The 21,762-nt window shown below is 38.1% G+C and overlaps 1 protein-coding gene across 15 annotated transcripts in view; it reads right to left on the reverse strand.

The window, feature by feature from the left end:
* SORBS2 (sorbin and SH3 domain containing 2) overlaps window positions 1–21,762 on the reverse strand; it is a 222,447-nt gene that overhangs the window by 95,580 nt on the left and 105,105 nt on the right. For 8 of the 15 annotated variants that reach the window (XM_067468738.1, XM_060778609.2, XM_067468740.1 and 5 more), the window contains 4 exons: window positions 20,160–20,252; window positions 14,709–14,735; window positions 13,360–13,484; window positions 11,585–12,193 (listed from right to left, as the gene is read on the reverse strand). In XM_067468738.1, coding sequence (XP_067324839.1) covers window positions 11,585–12,193; window positions 13,360–13,484; window positions 14,709–14,735; window positions 20,160–20,252 — 854 coding nt within the window. The remainder of the gene's footprint in view (window positions 1–11,584; window positions 12,194–13,359; window positions 13,485–14,708; window positions 14,736–20,159; window positions 20,253–21,762) is intronic. The other 7 variants (XM_060778612.2, XM_060778622.2, XM_060778614.2 and 4 more) reach the window with 1 other exon arrangement.

The following is a 21,762-nucleotide window of genomic DNA, read 5'->3' on the forward strand; positions in this document are numbered from 1 at the left end:
CTCTCCCTTCCCAACATCCCTGTTGCCTCGGCACTATAAGAGTGTTTCGCACAACCAGTCACTCTCGTTGCTGCATGGTTTCGAGGCAACAGTGTAGTAATGGTGATGCTGTGGACCATATGTTCATTCTTTAGGACCACTGGTGGTCCACAGAGCATAGGTCGGGAACCACTGCTATAGCTGAATGACTAAAAGAGGTTCTTTTTATTTATGACTGACTGAAGGCAAAACTATCCAAGAATTGTTTCTTCTGAAAATGAAAAACTAAGTGAGATTGCCTTGTCTTTGAGAAAAGAAATCACTTTTTCAAATGGTAAAAAAAAACTTCCCTTGACTTATATATGCAGTTGATGTATACAGGAGTATATACAGTATGTAAAGAACACAAACAAATTGTGAACCGCTGTTTTGAAATATTACATCTTTATGGAGCTCAACCCTTTGTAATGTGCTGCTACGGGAAGATCACCTGAAATTGGAATCAAGCCTTGAATGGCAGCGTCTATAACTTTTATATAATACAGAGTAAATTAAAATTGAGCCATACCTACCTGTCATTTAGCAACAGAAATATCTTGACTCTTACACAGCAGAGTATCTTGTTCAATATTGTTGCAGTTGATTATAAAAGCACATGAATTTTAACACAGTATTTTCAAGACATTTCTCATGGGATTTTCAAAGTATTTTTCACTTTTGCCATCAGTCTGTGAGCCATCTGAAAGTCTATAAGCCACTGTGATGGTATAAGTTTAGAATTGCTGTCCTAACAACTGACAGATTACAGCAGGCTATGACCAAATCTTGAAGCTAGCTTCAATGGATGCTATTGTTATTCAACAGTGCAGTCATTATTTGTTTTTGGATATGTTGAATCGTATTGTATAATGTGAAACATATTCATGATGAATTACTGTGATTTAAGAATGCAACATCAAGGTCATTTTACCATGACTTTTTTCTATGTCAAACAACAAACATCAATATAAGACCAATTAATTATGAAACAGAATCAAAGATCAGAGTAGGCTTTGGATTGCCAGTACAGTACAGAGATACAGAATGTACTCATTCCATATTTCTGTATTGAAGCATATTTAAATAATGCTGAACAAGGATATGGTTTCTTTGCCCATAACAGACAACAGGCTTTGCGTTACATATGTAGGGTGTTTCTTATAGATCTCTATAATGAGACATGTTTATTAGAGCATTGATGACTGTGGCCCCCATCTACACAAGCTGTAAAACCCAGAATGATGTTTATTATAAGGGGGAGTGGCAGCTAGAAAATGCACATCCCTAATGTGCGCTGCAATACACATCCACATGGAAAATACGTGTTTAAAAAAGCGAGGAGAAAGCCAAAATTGGTGATAAAATGTGCTGCAGCTGACCAAGTGTATGGATACTGCAGAGCAGAAATTCGGGAGGAACATGCACAGTACTTGTACAAACAGCTGCACTGCTGGAAAATTTGGATAAAGGAACCAGATATAGCACTCTCAGGAAAGTAAACACACTCCTCCCCCTCCCAAAAGAAAATTTTCCCTCCCCTTTTTTGAGTTGGAAGATGAGTTCCATTGCTGATTCTCATCTGATGGTCTGCTGCAGTTCAGTACATTTCTCCCAATGGGATATGAAAAAAATGTTATTCCGTTGGATCGATTTGGATGAAAAAAGCTTTGTGGTCGCCATGGGAGCTTTTTTGCAGTTTCCAGGGTGCAGGTGGAGACTCTCTGGAGTGGAATAGGATTTCTTTAATTCACATTCTGATCTGGATTATGTGACTGTGTAGGAGCAGGCAGTACTGGCAATTAACATTAACACACTGGTGTATTATAGCAGCTGGGGACAACCTTCTCAAATTTTAATATAAAACACATAAAAGGACACTAGATGAAACAACCATCTCACATTTTAATATAAAACACATAAAAGGACCTGAGTGCCCCCCAGGGGGTTGAGAAGGGCAGGGTATAAATACCAGAAATAAATAAATAAATAAATAAATAAATATAATGACACCACATTGCTGGCCTTGCTTCGAAACAAAAAGACAGAATTAAGAGTCTAAGACAAAAAAAGTGAACTGATTCTTATTAATTAACACAGAGGACAAGATAACACACAAAATTCAGGTTTTAACACAAACACACTCACACAAGTGGGTAAAAATACCTATTATTACGAGCCATACTTATCGTTTTTTAAATTTGGTGTATTCAAAAGCAGGCAAGAAAAGAGTTTCTACCTTCCAATATTCAAATTATGGAATTCATCTGGGATTTTGAATCCTTGTATACATTTTGGTTGCTGAGTTGTGTTTGCAGATAGCAGCACCAACAGCTAGGGTTTTGTTTTTGTAATGCTTTCTTCTTTAAAAATCCCTTTTGGTGGTTTGCACTTTCCAAAGCTATAACTTAAATTATCTTCTGAGTCTATAGGACAACAGTCATACAGTAAATACTGACAAAATATAAATCTTGGGACTTTGCTCTCTTGCATTTCATTATGCGTGCACAATTCCTGTTCTGCTGCACAACAGGGATAAAAAAATCACCTCCTTTGTTTCATTCACTGAAGATAAATTTAAATCATGTTTGTGCATATATAAGGTAGACACCAGAAGTGTTTGACAACTGGATTTCATCTAAGTCATAAATACACTTAATCAAACAGTGCAGCTAGTAGTAGGAAGATACCTGCAGAAGCTGGAAGTTACTTGAAAAACTCTAATTGGCCATCAGGGTCAGACCTGCCATAAGGCAGAGTGAGGTGATTATTTTAGGACGCATATCTTGAGACATGGCAAAAAAATTGTTAAAGGAAAAAATTATGTACCATGAAGCTCATCCTGGACATCCTAAATTAGCCCGCTTGCCTCATGTGAGACAGAAGACTTTCCCTATTGCCACAGCCAAAGAAAGAATCAACTGCCAGTCCAAGCTGGAAGGAACATGATTTTGCCCTTTGGTTTAAAAAAGAAAATGCTTTTGGCTGGAGGTGTTGGTCTCTATCCTGTAGGAATTTAACCTTCAGTTATTCTCTAGATCAGTGGTTCCCAGCCTTTTTTTGACCAGAGACCACTTGATCAGGGACCCTTTGACCAGGGTCCACTCTCCAACGTTAGTAGCAAAAGGGCTGCGAATCAGATTTTGGTCAACTTTAGATTTGGGTTGGCTATTTAGGGTGCTGATTCAGAAAATTACATTGGATAGACCACATCAGCTCCAGTTTCTGATACAGAACATATGCCATCCAGTAGTTGCCATCAACCCATCCACAAAAAAATCATATTTAATAAGCCTTGACCCTATAAGAGGGTTTTTTGAGGCCAGTCACTCTTTTTGAAACGGTACAGTAATGGTGAGGCTGTGGACCATGTTTTAGTTCTTGCGGACAACTGGTGGTCCACGGACCACGGGCTGGGAAACACTTCTCTAGACTCTTAAAAGTCTCTTGGAGACAAACCACTGTTAGTAATCCATATTACTATCAAATGTTTCTCCATAAAAGAGAAGAAACCCATTTGTTATGTTTAGCAGATAAAGCAGTTGCCCATATTCAAGGATTTTAATGAAGGGCCCCAAATCAATGACAATTGTAGGTCTGAAGATCAGCACTTCCAAATAGCTGCTTAGATTGTTTGCATTCTAATGTCAATGTAAAGCTGCTTAACTCCTATTTTCAGTACATTACAATATTGGCAAATCTAATGAAACCTACAACATGCTAATGACTGGAAGCGGATGATCTTTCCGCTCATAAAGAAATCTAGTATTTCAATTGCAGAACACAATCCAAGCTTTTTGGATCAAATGAACAATGGACAAATAAGAATCTAAAAAACATTCTTATGGACAGCTATGCATGCAAATGCATTGCATCCCCACACATTCAGAAACACATTTTTCTCTCAACACATTAAGACCAGATAACATCCTTGTAGACAGATGCTCACATACAATGACATTCAAATTCTCATATGCATATCCATCGACAGTCTTCATGCTGTACGCACATCTCTTAGTGCAAGAATAATTGCACATCCTTACAAACAACTGACCAGGATCCCTTTCTCTTAAATGCTCATGCTTTCTCACCTTTGTCTGTATGCTCACCTAGAACATGAAAATAGTTGTTTTTAGGATGCCATTTAAAAGTCCTCAAACTTCTCCTACTGTAATAATTATCACTGTAATAACTTTGGTCCAAACTAGTACAGTTAAAATACCAGATGCAGCAGAAACACGTCATTTCACACATTAAGACACTGATGGGATGAACAGCCTTGAGAAACTCATTTGATTCTATTGTCACAGCATGTAATGTGTCACATTTTTTTCTTATGTTCACACATCACAGATTTCTCTTATGTGTACAAAATGAATAGAAGCTATATAAAGAAGAATTCTATACACATCTACTGAGAAGTAAGTCCAACTTAGATTGTAGGGCTTTACACCTCGGCCCATAAGCACAGATTTACAAGCCTTAGCTATTTCTTACATTTTTTATGAAATGGTAAATTAACCTTTTTTTCCATGATGATATACAGCAGAGATCATAACTATGGAAAGGTAGGGGGCCATATTAGCTCTCTAGGAGATCTCAGAACACCCAAAAGCCAAAGTAAAACATGCCACTTGTGTCATTAAAGACATGGGCAAACCAATGTGAGAAGTATACACCTCTTGTATATTTGTATGTGAGATTCATTGAAGGGTGGGGTAAAGTTTCACTACTACTGCTACCAATACCAAAATCCTACTCCAGTCACCAAAGTTAATCACCACAACTCAACCACCATCACCACAGATATCTTGTGTCTAATTTAACTCCACCCTAATAATATTATTCAAGCACCCTAAGAGACGGGCGCATTTATTGTTAACTGTTGTCAAGTTGACTTTTAGTTATGTCAACCACGTGAATGAGAGACCTCCAAACTGTGGTTTCCTTGATTGAGTCTATCAATTTGAAATTGTTGTGTTCCTTTCTGCCTACTGCCTTCTACCTTACCAAACATCAATGCCTTTTCTAGTGAGTTATTTTTTCTCTGTAGAAATCTTCTCTAGCACCATACCTCACTGTCCAATCTTACACATAAATGGGAAATACAATGGCATGAACAATCCCAACTTTAGTATTCAATAATATATTTTTACTTTTCTGGATCTTCTTTATAGTTCCTTCATAACTGATCTTCCAAGTCTTAGTCTTCTTCTGATTTCTTGAGTACAGTCTCCATTCCGATGAATAATTGAGTCAAGGTATGGAAAAATCATGAACTATTTTAATTTCTTTATTATATACTTACTTTTGTAATAGTTTTTGTTTTCTTGATGTCCAACTGTAAACTGGTCTGTGCAATTTCGGCCTTGACTCGCCTCAGTAATCCTTACAACTTCTTGCTATCTTTTGCTATGAGTATGATGTCATCTACATATTTTAAACTGTTGATGTTGTTTCGCTTTGAGTCCAATCCTACTTTACATATATGTTCACCATACAAGTTAAACCGACAAAGTGATAAAATATAGCCTTGTCTGATCCTCTTGTTAATTTAAAACTCTTCCGTTTCTCTGTATTGGGTCTGGCTTCGGGGTGCATCCTGATGTCTTGAGTACAAGTTACACATCAGGACAATGCTTTGTCACACTCTTTTTTGAAAGATTGAGTCATAGTTTTATAAAATCTACTTAATACACTCATCTATAAGTCTAGAAATTTTAGTTAAAAAATCAACCTCAAAAACCTGGATCAACCTATCCACTGGTCAATATGAGTAGTACTCTTATCAAACAAGAAACCATCTGAGTGCAGTGGCAGAAGGCAAGATATTACTCTGTCCCAGGGAAACCTAAAAGAAGAACAAACCCCTTCTACTTTTTCCACTGTGGTGTTGGATCTGATCTTTTTGAATGCCTGGGTGGAAAAATGGCAGTGTTGGCACTTTCCCCTCTGTATGGAATGACCATTGACTTATCCATAGATCACATCAAAATTTATACCTTTGGCCCTAAAAACTGCCTTTGACTTATACAGTACACAAGATTGATTTATACACAGTATACAATCAAAGGCTTTAGTATAGTCTAGAAAGCAGAGGTCAATTATGAAATAAACGGGTCAAGATAAAAGAGTATTACTTTGTGTGCTGAAACATATCGTGACAAGGTTGAACATGAACAGCTTAGCTGTTTCTTATCTATCTTATATAATTGATATCAGTCACACATATCACACCTTTTTCCTGCCTGACTAAAACTTAGCTGACTAAAACAGCCGATTAAATCTGACTCAACCCACTGCTGATCTCCTCTGCCAAGGTCTAAACTGTCCTCCTACTAACAGAAGTAGTTGTATTAACTCATCTTTCCAAATCAAATTCACAGCCAATCATCAATCACTTCCTGTTTGTACCCCTTCCCAACAGAACAGTTACCATAATATGCATACTATACATATAATAATTAACAACACTTTACCTTATTTTGACTAATACATATCCAATAAATATTTCAATTCACAGTGGACAACTATGGTTCTCCCAATGTTTTTGGACTTCAGCTACCATAATCCCTCACTACAGGTATTTTTCTCCTTGACCTTATTTACATACAGACACTTAAGCAAATTTAAGTGCATTCATTTCAACACACACTTGGCTTTCCAATGGATTTAAACTCTTTCTTCTTGCAAAACCATATGTTTCATTGACATTTCCAAAAGGAATGTTTCTTCTAAAAACTGGCAACATTTGGAGATTATTAAAAGTAGCTCTTAACCAAAATATAAAGCCTCAGGAGTTAAAAGGAGAAATATGTCCACTTGCTTTTTCAATGAGTTTTGGAGACTATAAGATGTGGCATTTTGACTCACTGCTGTTCCTCCAAACACAGCACAATAAAAATGCCCAGCATAAATTGCTATACAAATAAATATCCTCTAGTCTTGCTTATGTAAAAGTATCTCTGCAACTGGCACTTAAGGCTGGGTTACATCTATCCCTCTAAGCATCTTCACTGTCTTTGAATAATAGATTCCCTTGTCATGTTATACAAACTACCGAAAAACTGACTTCAATTCAAAAATGGTTTGTCATGTTGAGTTAAGGCTATATTTCTAGAAATATCGTTTTTAAACTCCCTACTTTCTCAGGCAGATTAAGGGCCCATCTAGACAGGCCCAAAACATGGGACCTGTCTGGGTTTTTATCTTGGGCATCCAAATGACGCCCCTGGTAAAACAAATTAATTCAGAATAACCTCAGTAATTCTGATTTAATTAAATACCTCATTCAATCTGGGCCTTCCTGAAAGTCCTACGTCTAATGGGGTATTGGGCCTGTGGGGACTCACCTGGGGGTGAATCCCCATTTGCCATCCCAAATATTTTGGGCTCCTGAGCCCAAAGGTCTGGGATGGTGCTCAACCACTCCCCCCCACAGCCCCCAAAACAACCCTAAAAAGTAAAAAAAACAAACCTGGTTTCCATTGAGGTCCTCCTTGCATCCCCCTGGCATGATGAAACGAGGCGTCAGGAGATGAGGGGCCAAGGAGGGATTTTCCTCTTCACACCCTGTCTCCCAGCATGTCATTTCTTCACAACCAGGAGGGTGCAAGGAGGATATTAATGGCAGCCAGGTAAGGGTATTTTTTTACTTTTAAGGGTTATTTTGGGAGGCTTCAGCGTGGCTGCATGCCATTCCGATTGTTATTGGGATGACATGTAGCCACCCACCCCGGGAAAGTCCAGATTTTGAGCAACTTGTGGGGACTAAAACCTATGCCGACATGTGTTTCTTAAACTCACTTCCTTTGCAGGTTTTAACCCTGTGTGGAAGAGCCCTAAGAGTTTGGATTGTAACTCCCAGAACCCCCAAATTAATATTACCACTGGCTATGCTGGGTAGCTGCAATATTCTGGGAGTTATAGTCCATAAGTTAGTTATGTTGCTTTTTGGTGGGGAGGATTCAGGTCTTTATATTTTTATTAAAGTGGAGTTGAGAAAAATAATAACACAAATGGCTAATATATTTTCTAGAGTGAAAAAAGCAACCATAGAACAGGCAGTGAAATAGTGGTAAAATTATTTCATTTCCCTACAGCATCTTGTGCAAAACAATTTATTACAAATCTTACTTCATTAATTCTCCTAACATTGTGAGATCATTACATTGCTTAGGTCATAAACATTAAACACTGAGTTCTCCACATCAACTAAATCAAGCAGTTGCATCTTTTACGTCATTAGGTCAGGGGAAAACTAATAAAGCTATTGCTAAAACCTCTTCTTTCAATATCGCATTCAACCTGAAGACTTTCTTTCTGAATTGGGTTCTCTATTAAATGCTTCTCTATGACTCACATTAGGCTTCTATTTGCACTTTGTAAAATACTACAATCTATGATAAGAGGGGATAAAATAATAATACCGGTACTTAGAAAACACAACATAATGTCTGGACATGTTGAATGATCCTGTTTCTGGACTTCATGGAGAAATGGGGCTTTTTGAACTATAACTACCCAAATCCTCAAGATCGTATAGCCAGCAATGATCATGTTGGTTGAGAGATTCTGGGAAGTATAATTTATAAAGTAAATTTCCTATCACTAGAATGACCTCCAATTAAACATCAACTGAAGTTGCAATTAACTCCTAGAAATCAAAGCTTCACCATAAATTATAAATCCATTTTCCTATCTTTAAAAATTCTGCGGAAGTCTAAACACAGCTCTGGGCATCATGGAAAACATGTGGGAAAGCAGGTCTCATTTTGTGTCTCTTGTAATCACAAGTGAAGTCCAGCCTTTCCCTGTGCTAGTGGGAGCACAAACCACAGTCTTCAATAGCACATAGCAAAATGGAAGTGCAGAGTATGGAATCCAAGGGGACAAACATAACTTTCTATGAGTAGTGGAAATTTTCCTATTGCAGTAGCTCCTCATACACACACACATGCAAGGCTGGAATCTTCTCTACCTTTTCAAGGTTTGTGGGGCAGTAAGAAGAGAACTGAAAATGTTCTATGTATACAGTGCTACATATAACAAGGACCAAAGCTTAATCTCCTGACCATGACCAAACAGGGAATAGCAGATTAGGGGCCGAGGGACAAACATGCCTACTATCAGGAGCTGGGCTGCCATGAGCATGCAGGAAACACCATGACAGATATTGTTTACTGGAGAATCACTTATTTCTTCTTTTACTAACATCTTCTAGCTGAGGTGCAGCCATATACATGGTTAAAGTGTGTTAGCACTCTTTCCCATGAATATTTTAAAATCTATTATCCCCCTTTTCTACCAAAATGGTACCTATGCTTGCAAAAATACATTTAGCAAGAGCAGCACAAAACTCCATTTTATTCCTGTAATCATGATAGAGCCCTGGTTTAGGATACTGTGATGAGCAAGTGAGTCCATTACTGAAGGAAAGTTACTTCACCCTCATTTTCATGGCAGCCTCCTCTGCAGCTTTCCCAAATGTTACTCGAGCTATAGAGATGCTGAAAGTTTCTTGGGCTTGGCTTCTCTAGGGGCCCTTCCAGACAGGCCCTATATCCCAGGATCTGATCCCAAGTTTTCTATTTATCTCAGATTATCTAGAAGTGTGGACTCATATAATCCAGTTTAAAACAGAAAACCTAGGATCAGATCCTGGGATATAGGGCTTGTTGGAAGAGCCCTATATTGGAAATAGGGATGCCTATACTGTGGTTTTCTGTATTGTGAATTGGGATAATTCTACTTGATTAAAAACATTATGGCACAGCTCCAACATAGACACAAAAACATAATGGAGCCTCATCACACTAGAGAAAAAGTCCACTTAAAACCCGATTTCTGTTTCCTGTAGAATTCTGGGTTTGTAGTTTAGGGAGGAGCCTTTACCAACCTCACTAAACTACAAACTCCAGAATTCTGAAGGAGGCAGTACCGGATTTTAAGTGAATTTTTTCTCTAGTGTGATGTAGACAACATTTTAGAGTGGTTGCACTATACTATTCTTCCCTGCTTGGCACCTTAGAAAATAAGAGAACATCAGTTTCCTAAACAGAACATGAACTTCACAATTTTCTGAAAGAAACTGGAAAAAGAAAGAATATTGTCACTGTCTTCATTCTTGGCGTAGAAGGGAGAAAGATTGCTTCTGTACTCTAGAGCTTCTTTGTCTAATTGCTGGAATATTCAATATACGATACACTTTCTTTCTTTCTCTCCTCCTTCAACCACATGTTGGACCTCTATGAATCTCCTTTTGTTATAGAGGTCCATCTACAGCAGTGGTTCTCAACCTGTGGGTCCCCAGATGTTTTGCCCTTCAACCCCCAGAAATGCTAACAGCTGGTAAACTGGCTGGGATTTCTGAAAGTTGTAGGCCAAAACATCTGGGGATCCACAGGCTGAGAACCACTGATATACAGCAAGACAGACAGTAGCCCTTTTGGGGAGTAAAATACCCATTGCATCCACAGGCACTACACAATTCTCTTCTGTGCTAAAGGCTCACTTGTACTACTCTCAAATGTTTTGGGGTGTCGCACCTCAATCAAGACTCAGATTTCTATAGTAAGATTAAAATATGCTATATGCTTAAAATGCACACACTAAAGTGTTGTTTTTTTTTAAAGCCGAGACTAGCAAACAGTTTCTATCCCAGCATATCAGACAAACAGAATCATCTGTAAAGCATGGAAGGAAAATATGTTAATTGTGCAATTACAGCTGAAATAATTAACATGGCCATCTAAAGGCAGGGCCCCATAACACCAACCAGTCCAATGTCTAATATTACCAAGAGGCACTAATGCACATATGCACAGAAGTTAAACACATGGTGCTTATTCTAGAAAAGTATTGTGTGGTATTCAGTGGGATGTCTTCCCTGCAAGGATACAACTTCCCTGCAAGGATACAACTTCCCTGCAAGGATACAACTTCCCTGCAAGGATACAACAAGTTTCTAGATCCTTGTTCTGGTATTCTAATTAGTTTGGGTAAATGTGCAAGGAACAGTGTAAGTGGCTGCTGTAGCCCCATCCCTCTCTAATGTCACTCTGCTTGCATGATGATCTATAAATCATCATTGCAAAGAGACATCTTTATCTTTGGAGGTTCTTAAATGATTGTGCATTTTGGAAATGCATGGTTCACAATCATATTGAGTACCTCCATGTGTTGCTGAATGTCTCAATTTCACACTGTCATGTTCTACATAAAAAGAACAAGAACACAGCGAGAAAACCCTTCTCACATATCTATACAGACTAGTTGGAATGCCTCAATAGATTTTAAGTTGCAAACAAAAAAGTATCCAAATTGCACATTCCTTTATCTACTCTCACCATATGTAAATACGTGGGCCAGAATCATATTTCAAAACAGTCAAAAATAAATAAATAAATAAATAAATAAATAATGCCACATTGTTTTTTTGATATGTTGACAGGTAGTTTTACCCAGGAACTGCAGTCACTAGTCAGAGGCAGGTAAGTATACTAAAGAGAAACAAGTTAGGTGACACAGGAAAGATCTAAAATAAAACAGGGAGAAAAATGTAATATACCACATTGTACTCTGCAGGCTGTGCAGAAGCAACTGTAGACATGGGTTGCATATTGTTTGAAGGCGTCTTTGAAGGGTCTTGAGAAAACCTAGGTGGATGTTGTTGGCTCTCAGGCTCTACCTTATTATCAGGGATGGGAGCTATCTGAATGGAGAGAGAGGCTTTGTGTGTCTCAGGCCCAGGGTTACAGGCAGGTGAGGCAGGCCTCTGAAGAGCCGCTGCTGAGTCAACAGGCAAAGGCTGTTGCTGCATATGAGAAGGAAGAGTGCTAACTGTGTTGCGTGCCCGAGTTAACTTCAAGGCAGATACTCTACGCTTTGGGAACTGTTTGTAGCCTTGACGAACAGTAGCTCGAATGCCAGCTATTGTTTTTGTGCTGGAAACCAAGGCCAATGGTTTTGTGATTTTGTGTGTGTAAGACACACTGGTATTAGATTTTTTAGAATAAGCTGTCCTTCGTAGGAACTCCTTGTTAGTACAGTGGTCAGTATCAGAAGGAGCTTTCTTAGTTTGTTTGGTTGTTAGAGACCAGGAGTTACTTTCACTCTTCTTATGGTTAATTTTCTCTGATCGAACCAAACTGTCCTTCCTAGGAGGTAATGGGGGTGCCTTATTTGCCAAAAGCATCCACACAATAAATAAATAATATTACAGGAGAAAGAGAGAAAGCAAAACATTAGCAGGAAAATAAACTTGAGTTATGACATGTCATTTAAATAGCGGTACCAATAAAAAAAGCAAGCCAAGTAATCAACACTCCAAATGGAAACATTTTATTCTGACATTTGTAAAATCAGCACACATTTACTGGCAGTGCAATGCTGTTAGATTCACAAACAAGCACTCTTGCATTTAATGGGATTTCTCCCAGGTAAGAGTGTACAGAAGGGGTGCAAACCCTTTTCAGTGACTTTACTGGTTGGCAGGTCACCAATGAAGGTCACTGGTGACTGTTACTTCTGTAATGCAAAATCAGCAAACCCATTAATATGGGGGCTGCACATAGTCTTTGGGCCATGGGTTGTGCACCCCTACTGTGTTCGTTTATACCATACAAAACCATTACATAGTAATGTAATGGTTTCGTAGTAATAACAAGAAGAACTTATTAATACAAAGCATTTTATGTCTTTGAATGGTCTTATTGGTCTTCAAATTGCAGGGTTGAAAAAAAAGTTTGATCATGCACAATATAGATTGTTGTGTCCAACAGGATGCTGATTAGAATTGATGTACACCCCCTGATTTACACTAATAGGAAAAAGGAGAGGAAAAGAAGCATTTCAGATGGTAATGTGTAAATGTTTCCAAATGAAGCCAAAGTGAAAAATTTTGGTATGAAGTCCTGCTAGACTATCTCAACAAAGCATAACATAAAAGATCAGCTTTTGAAAAAAACATTTAAGAATACACAATGGATATTTTGATGTGTGAAGGCGTTGAAGCTAAAATGTTTGGAAAAATAATGCCATATGTCACCTCATCAGGCATAATATTTTAAACCTCATGGGCACTTCACAGTCCTTGTTTTATTCCCTGACAGAAATTTTAGTGCATGTACAAACCAGTAGCTGCAGTTTCAGACCAATATAACCTTTTCATCTATTGCCAAAACAGAGATAATATTGCAGTCAGATACAAGCAAGGTTAGGAAAACATCCAGAAAACAATCAGTTGAAGGAAATTGCCCTTGCCTATTTCTGAAATCACTGTATTGAACTTCAGAACTTTATATAAACTGAAAAGTGTGTGCATATACATTTCCGTCACTTTACCTGAGTTGGTGATTTCTTTTCTTGTAGATTTGGCCGGACACTTCGAAAGCCTTTGGCTGCAAGAGAGGAGCTGCTAGTGTCTCCGTTCAGTGTCTCTCTACTTCCACTGTTAAATGATCTCCAAGCTTTTATATGAAAAGAGATCCAAGCAAATTTATTTCTGATAAAAGAGTTGTGGTTTGATTATGTAACAGTTGAATGAGTTGTAGGTTTTTTTTAAATGAGGTGATCTGAATCTATGTTACATAAAAAAAATTCAAAAGGATATATATATATATATATATATATATATATATATATATATCCCCTTTTGAAAAATATATATATATATATATATAATATCTCGAGAGAGAGAGTATATTCATACTAGCAAGAGAAGGAGGAGGAGGAAAAAGCCAGTTGGACTACATTGTCTAGGACAGAGCTTATCAACCTGTGGGTCCCCAGATGTTTTGGCTTTCAACTCCCAGAAATCCTAGTTAAGTGTTAAACAAGTGTTAAACTGGCTGGGATTTCTGGGAGTTGTAGGCCAAAACACCTGGGGACCTACAGGTTGAGAACCACTGGTCTAGGACAACATAGTCTAGGAACCTCTTCACACAGGACCAAATTCAGTGGCAGTGACAGTTTTTTGTAGTCTGCTGGGTCCCATCACACAACAGAAAAGGACCGCTGTGACCGCTCCATGGCGAAACCCTGCTGCTGCTGAAAAATTGCCGATGGTGGGTGGCTTTCTGTCTTTCAATACAAATCAGCATCTTGAACTGGCTTTCTGAAACTTCCCCTTGTGTGATAAAGTAGGGGGGAAGCCGGTATGGTTTGAGGCATAGGGTGATGGGTGCCAATGTTCCATGGGCTGATGCCTCCACGATCACAACAATCCACCGCAATTCCGGCAGTGTGTGTGAGGAGGTCCTTAGGTAGACTGCCATTTGGATCCTTTTTTTGTCAGAATATTGTGTTTCTCAGTGGTCATTAAGCATTTTTGGAATTTTTGAGAAAAATAGTTCCTGGATTTGCTTATTTCCTTTTTATCTATTTGTTCCTATTGCACTATGTTAGATGACATGTTGCTAGACAGGGTGTGATTCTTTTAAAAAAAACTTGTACAATGGCTACATAAAAGTTAGTCATGCTAATTATAAGAACTTTATCTTCCAACTTTATGATTCTATATAAAATCCAAAAGAATTAGTATAAAGTCTTAGATCATACTAACAAATGTCTATAGTTCATGATCCCCAAATTAGTAGTTTATGCAGAAAAACAGTATCAGGTAAAAGCATGCCTTGTTCAGTCCACTCACAAGCAATACTATTATTAAAACTGTGAAGGGAAATCATATTTACCTGAATCTGGTGACTGAGAATCAAGTCCTAGAGAAAGAAAATACTGATGTTAATGTGTAGAATTCTGACTAAGTGAATTCGCATATCTCTGAGTTTCAGTGCAATTCACTAATTAATTAATTCAATATTGCTTTTCTGTCCACTAGGGCCCTCAGAGCAATTTATATGAAACTCATTGATGCACACATACTTTGAAATTAACTGTGCTGCTACAACAGTGTTTGTAGTTCTTTCTCCTAAAGGCTATAATTTGAAACACTCTCATTTATCAGTAGGTTCCACTGAAATCAACATAATTTGTTTTAAAACAGATAAACATAGGGTCTGAAAAGATGGTGCTGTGTTCTTTGCTTGACTCCCCCTCTAAATAATTATGGCAATTTTAAAGTATCTAGCCCCAAATATCAGTGAATCATCACTGTTGCTTCACTTTTTACTCCAACATTATATGAATTTGAGCTAGACACAATACTGCAAGATAATTTAGCATTATTGGACAAATTTGGTCTCATGTGCTCCTCCCCTCTTGTGGTTCAGTGTGTGGAGATTAGAAGCACCCAGTTTCACACCCAGTATACTTTGTGTTGTTGAAAGCTTTCATGGCCGGAATCACTGGGTTGCTGTGAATTTTCTGGGCTGTATGATCATGTTCCAGAATCATTCTCTTCTGACATTTCGCCGACATCTATGGCAGGCATCCTCAGAGTTTGTGAGATCTGTTGCAAACTGGGCAAGTGAGGCTTATATATCTGTGGAATTCCAGGGTGGGAGTAAGAGCTCTTGTTTGCTTGAGGCAAGTGTGACTGATGTAATTGGCCACCTTGATTAGCATGGAATGGCCTTGCAGCTTCAAAGCCTGGCTGGCTTCTGCCTGGGGGAATACTTTGTTAGGAGGTGTTAGTTGGCCCTGATTGATTCTTGTCTGGAATTCCCCCATTTTTGAGGGTTGCTTTTCATTTACTGTCCTGATTTTAGAGTTTTTAAATACTGGTAGCCAGATTTTGTTCATTTTCATGGTTTCCTCCTTGCTGTTGAAATTGTCCACATGCTTGTGGATTTCAATGGTTTCTTTGTGTAGTCTGACATGGTGGATATTAGAGTGCTACAGAGTGCAATAAATGCTATGTTCAGCAAAGGGCAAGAGGACCATGCAGCTGTGGGCAAGGCTGCATAGGGACCACCAAATGCAGCATTGCCCAAATACGAATCAAGGAACATGAAAGGCACTGCAGACTAATTTAACCAGAGAAGTCAGCCATAACAGAGCACCCGATGAACCAATCTGGACATATAATGTTATTTGAGAATGCAGAAATGCTGGACCACTGCAACAACCACCAGGCTTTGAAGCTACAAGGCCATTCAATGCTAATCAAGGTGGCTAATTGCAACATTCACACTTGTCTCCAACAGATAAGAGTGTTCTTTCTCCCACCCTGGACATTACACAGATATATAAACTCCACTTTCTTAGTATCCAACAGACCTTCTGAGGATGCCTTCCATAGATGTGGGCGAAATGTTAGGAGAGAATGCTTCTGGAACATGGCCGTACAGCCCAGAATGCTCACAGCAACTCAATATACTTTACTGCTGTACCCAAGAAGGGCAAAATATGGTTAGTTTAAATATGGTTTAAACTAACCATAATCCAACAACATAAATTATAGTTCAGTCTGGATTGTTTCAACAATTTATCCTTGTCAGACATAATAACAAAGCACATAACAAAACAAATAACAAAGCTTTAAAATGGCAATACATGCCTCCACTCTCTTCTGTAGAACAGGAGAAGCAGATGGGGATGGCTGCTGATATTGCTGATATTACAGTGTGGGGATGAACCCCTTCCTGCTTCTAGTCCAAACTTTAAAGGAGCTTTTCAAGGTGTTATGTGGCATTTAAAAAGCCACTGCGGTTCTAGCATTCAAATCAAACAGTACAGTTGTATTCTGTCCTGGGGACCAGTCACACGACACAGCAATAGTGCTATTGTTCTACTTTAACAGCAAAGGTTCCATCCTATGGCAACATAGAGCTTAGCTAGTGAGACAATATGATTTTCTGACTGAGAATTCAGAATGCCTCTCCTTAAATTGCCATTTAAGAATTTCATAGGATGGAGTTACATTTGGTAAAGTGGAATAATGGTGTTATAAATGGGTACTGTCAATGGACCCCAGGTCAAACCTCATCTAAGGTATTGTGTCCAGTTCTGGAAGCAGATTTTGGAGTATAGTGAAAAAATGGAATAATCCAAGAGGCAAGGTATCTGCCATCAGCAACCTCACTTATTGACAGTCACAGACAATAGATGGAAATCTACCATGGCATTTGTCCTCAGAGAAATTGATTTAAAACCCTGCCTTTTATTAATTATGCAAAGATGCCTTGCAGACACATTGGCAGGCAATTTTAAAAGAATCATTTTAGCCATAGCAATTAATCTCTTTTAAAACATCTAAATGGAAATTGCTATATATTGAAAAGAACACATTTCCATGATGTAGAAACAAATTTGTCCTCTGCAAATGTCCTGATATCTGCTTAGAAAACAGCTGTACGATATACATTGATTAACTGGAAGCGCATTTCCGCTTCTGCCACTTATGTCCAGTTCAGGAGATTGCAACAAAGGTAAATCAATACTCATGGCACCATTATAGTTTCTGAAGACAAACCTTCAGGGTTACTGTTACTCTGATGCATTTTGTTTCAGAGCAGCCACTGCTCTATCAGAAAGAGCATAAAGGTAAAGGATGCTTTGCTTCCGTTTTTATGCACAGTACAGTTTTGTAAAATTGACAAATGACAAAGTATTGCCATTGATATAAAAATATAAACAGAGACTTTTTTTCCTAATGAGTTTGTCTTAATTTCAAAGTCAACGGTATAACAGTTATGAGATGGAAAGATACTGGGATCAATGTTGATTGATGTTATGGAAAGATGTATTAATTCATCCATGTATATACACATAACTATAGAGGATGCAGGATCAATTTCTGGCCCAGCTTAACTGTCCAAATGTATCTCCCTCTATGAATCATCTTGGAGATTAAGATCATCTAGGGTGGCCCTGCTCTCAGTCCCACCTACTTTGCAGGTGTGGTTGGTGGGAACAATGGACAGGGCCTTCTCAGCGGTGGCCCTTCAGCTATGGAACTCCCTATCTAGCAAAATCAGGTCAGCCCTCTCCCTCCCAACCTTCAGAAAGAAAGTAAAAACTTGGCTCTGAGATCAAGCCTTTGGCCAATAGTGCAGTGCAATAAATGAAGTGGAATTATTTGTTTTATTTATTTACCGTATTTAGACCCTGCCTTTCTCTACCCCAAGGGGGAGTCAAGGTGGCTTACGTATGGCAATTATTCAGTGCCTTAACATATACAAACAGTACTTAAAATCAACTGAATTAAAATTAATGCATATTAAACATTTAAAATTACATTCAGTATTTAAATTGCACCATCCAAAATCATAGTCTAAGGCTAGCTAGTAGTCATTAAGTGCAATAACAACCAGAAAGGCTTTTGACTATGTCCTCGGATGGCGTGATTTTAATAATGTTTTAATGTTTATATTGCTTTTAAGTTTTTGTCTCAATGTATATGCTTATTTTATTGTCTGCTGATATGGCATCAAATTGCTGCCCATTGTAAGGCCGCTCAGAGTCCCTTTTGGGATGAGAAGGGAAGGATATAAATATAGTAAATAAATGATAAATACATTTTAGCAGGCTGCAGTTGCCTCCGAAGAGACTTCCGCTTTTTATTTTCATTTATTTGCTGTTGCTTTTCAAACGTTTCAGTTGGTGGAAGAGTTTCTGTTTCTATGTCACTTTGGGGAAAGATTTTTCTCAATTTGAGGGAATGTGTGCTGGATTTAGAAGGGTGGAGGCCCAAGGTGGAGCTTAAAAAGGGGTAGCTCTCTACTCCATTTCTTTATACTGAGGGTTTGAGGGTTTCTTGACATTCATCAGATAGCATGTATCTGTTTGGAGGCCTTCTTGTTGCCTCCTGGTTTCCTGGACTCCCAAGTTGGGCACAACAGTCAATGCTCGACTAAGCACTCTTAGATCTTGGATTCTCAGGATTTTTTCATGGAATAATGAGATCTCTATATGGCTTCTATTTTGCTATATTCAAGCCTCTAAATCCTATTATGGAAACATGTATGTCAGTGTAAAGCAAAAAGTGGGATGGTTTTGTGTTCACAGGCTACTATTAAATGCAAATTATTTTAAAAAAAATAATGCCTGGATTTTTTTTTTTTACTGTTAATAACAAAATGCCATCAACCTTTAAGAAAAAGAATACTTCTACCAAATTGGTACTTTTAACTATTTAAATCAGAGGGATATATTTTCTAGTTTAATACTTTTTATGGCAAAACTTAGTGGAGGGTGAAAACAAATTTGTCTTCATTTCTGAAATCTAGCTGATGCTTTCTAATTGCCAAATTAAAGACTTTTAAACTCAACACTGTAAAGGGCTCCCTGACAAAAACAGCAGTGGTTTCAATTTCAGAAATGAGTATGAAAGCTAGTACTTATTATAAAAATGTAGCCAACTACTTAGACATTTCACAAGTAAGTATAATGAGCTATTTGCACTGAGTTTCTATGGAGAGTGTTATGGAGAGCATAGTTTTCTCTCTCCTCTCCCCCAAGGTTGATAGCTGTTTGTTTCTTCCCAAGCAGTAATAAAATACAGGATAGAAACAACTATGTTCTGTTTTCTTTAGTTGTGTCTTCAGTCTTATACTATTATGTTTCTCCTTAAACTACTGTGGTTCTTATAATATTGCTGAGCTCATGGGTCAAGTTCATATATTACCAATGGCAATGATGCATCATGACGGCAAGGTCTCTGCTCCCATGACCTCCCTTTGACTCAGATGCACAAAGAGTAAGGAATCACATATCTCTTAGTCCTCAGCTACAACACTGGAAGCTGTGGGCACTCACTCACTCAGCTGTGGGTTTATCACTCTTGCTGTGAGTGAGTATGTTCCTTCTGAAGTACAGGAATATCTACAATGATTCATGGAAACCACCAACTATGTCTGTATTGTTGTACAATGGGTCAGCTTCCCCTCTAGTTCCAACAGTAAGAATGAGTAGCAAATTCCAAATGCTGAATATGGTAAGACCATCAAGGAAGAAACTGAGCAACTTTTGAGATTGCACAATTTTTTCCCAAATAGCCAATAAAAACACCTTTACATTAGAGAATAAGTTCTGAGGGTGTGTTCTGGTTCACATCATGTTTAGTTTGAAGTTACATCAACACACATATACCACTAAATTACATCATTTAGCACTGGTGGAAGAGTTGCAAGAGGCATGAAGAGCTGGAGATACCTTGGCGATCTTCTGTAATATTCAGTTCTAACACAGAACAGTAACACAACAGCATTCAAGTGTAGTATCCCCATGGTTAATAGTTATACCTGCAGTCAATAGGTTTGGAGAACTCTGAACTCTCTTCACAGCTGTTAATTTGACAGACATGGCAGCACGTTTGCGAGCGCACCCACCACTATCTGAAAGCACAAAATGACACATACACAGGGCGACAACATAGAGAGCAAGCACATGCAGCACAGCAAGTGGACTCAGGTAAGTAGGTAAATGTAGACATATTCATGCAGTTAGGCATTGCTGTTTTTATCCTTAGGGGTTTTACATACATACCGAAAGGCTGTGGAAGCTGTAGTTAATACTGTCATTCCAAAGAATATGAGACTTATTGTATGCTTTCCAGTATTGTAAAGATCATATGTGTATACCTAACTCACCACAAAAAGACTAGAATGGAAAATTTAAATTAATACATTATCTTTTCAATATAAAATGGCACTGTGAGGAAAATACAGCACTGACCCACTTGAACCTAATCCTAACAACTTGGCAAAGTAGAAGAGAGCATGTACAGTTTATTTGTAATAGGGCTGATGAAGCCCACAGGGCATCAAGTGGCCCCAAATCTCCCTTTTGTTCTCCAAAGCCCTTGGATCCCTCTTCCCAAAATTCAGGTGAAAAATAAACAAACCCATTAAAATAATAACATCTCCCACTCTTTGAGATCTTCAGACATCACAGATTATGTAGAAAAACCAAAGATATCACCCTTAGTGCCCTAAAATTACACAAAAGCCACAATATAGGCTATTTCTAGCTATGTCTGGCCCAAAAGTGATTAACAGTGTAGCCTGGAAATGCAGTGGAAAAATTGATTTTTACCCCTGATTTATACATAGTACAATGAGGGTAAAATTCCCGATCCTATAATTTGGAACCAATGAAGTCTAATGTTGCTTTTCAGTTACTTAAATGAAAATTAATACCATGGAATTGCCAATAATTTAAGAAAACAATTGCTAAAAAAATTATAAATGAAATTGGAGAAATTAGGGGCTAGATTAAAGGCTTGAAATAATGGTAACCAAAATTTACCTATAAAATCTAAATTTTAATTGTTCAGTGTAATCTGGGTTAAAGTCAGCAAATTGTTTAAAGAGTGTATCAATTGAGAATAGTCAGGCTAAGAGATTACTCTGTCATGAAAAGATGGAAAATATATGTTGAGTGGCACAATAACAGTGCATTAAATGATGAAGAGTCAGCAAAGTTAGTTTGCTCCTTAACAATTTTCGTTTTTAACCACTGGCAGTGGTTTCTTTATATTGTTTCTCTAAACAAATAAGTCAATGCCCTGGGCGGCCAAAAAGATAATTTCTGGTTATTTCTTCTGGGAGGCAAAGGACAGTATAAGATGCAGATTTGTCGTCCTGTGTTCTTGTCAAAAGAGGAGTTCATTTAACGTGGGTCTGTCACAGGGTATGCAGCAGGACAAAAAGAAAAGCAGTAGAGTGGTTGTCAGATGGTTCAGAAGTTCTTCAGCAAGTCAGCAGTCCAGATAAGCAAAGCCAGCAAAAAATAAAATTGATTTGTAAATTGTAGCCAGTTCAAGGTCAGGAAAACATCAATGCTGAAGGACACTCCTAGTTATCAAGAAGGAAGATTGAAAGCAACAAAACTGTCAAGGAGTGG

The sequence above is a fragment of the Anolis sagrei genome, chromosome 5 (genome assembly GCF_037176765.1).
Source record: "Anolis sagrei isolate rAnoSag1 chromosome 5, rAnoSag1.mat, whole genome shotgun sequence".
In the NCBI taxonomy this organism is placed as follows: Eukaryota; Metazoa; Chordata; class Lepidosauria; order Squamata; family Dactyloidae; genus Anolis; species Anolis sagrei.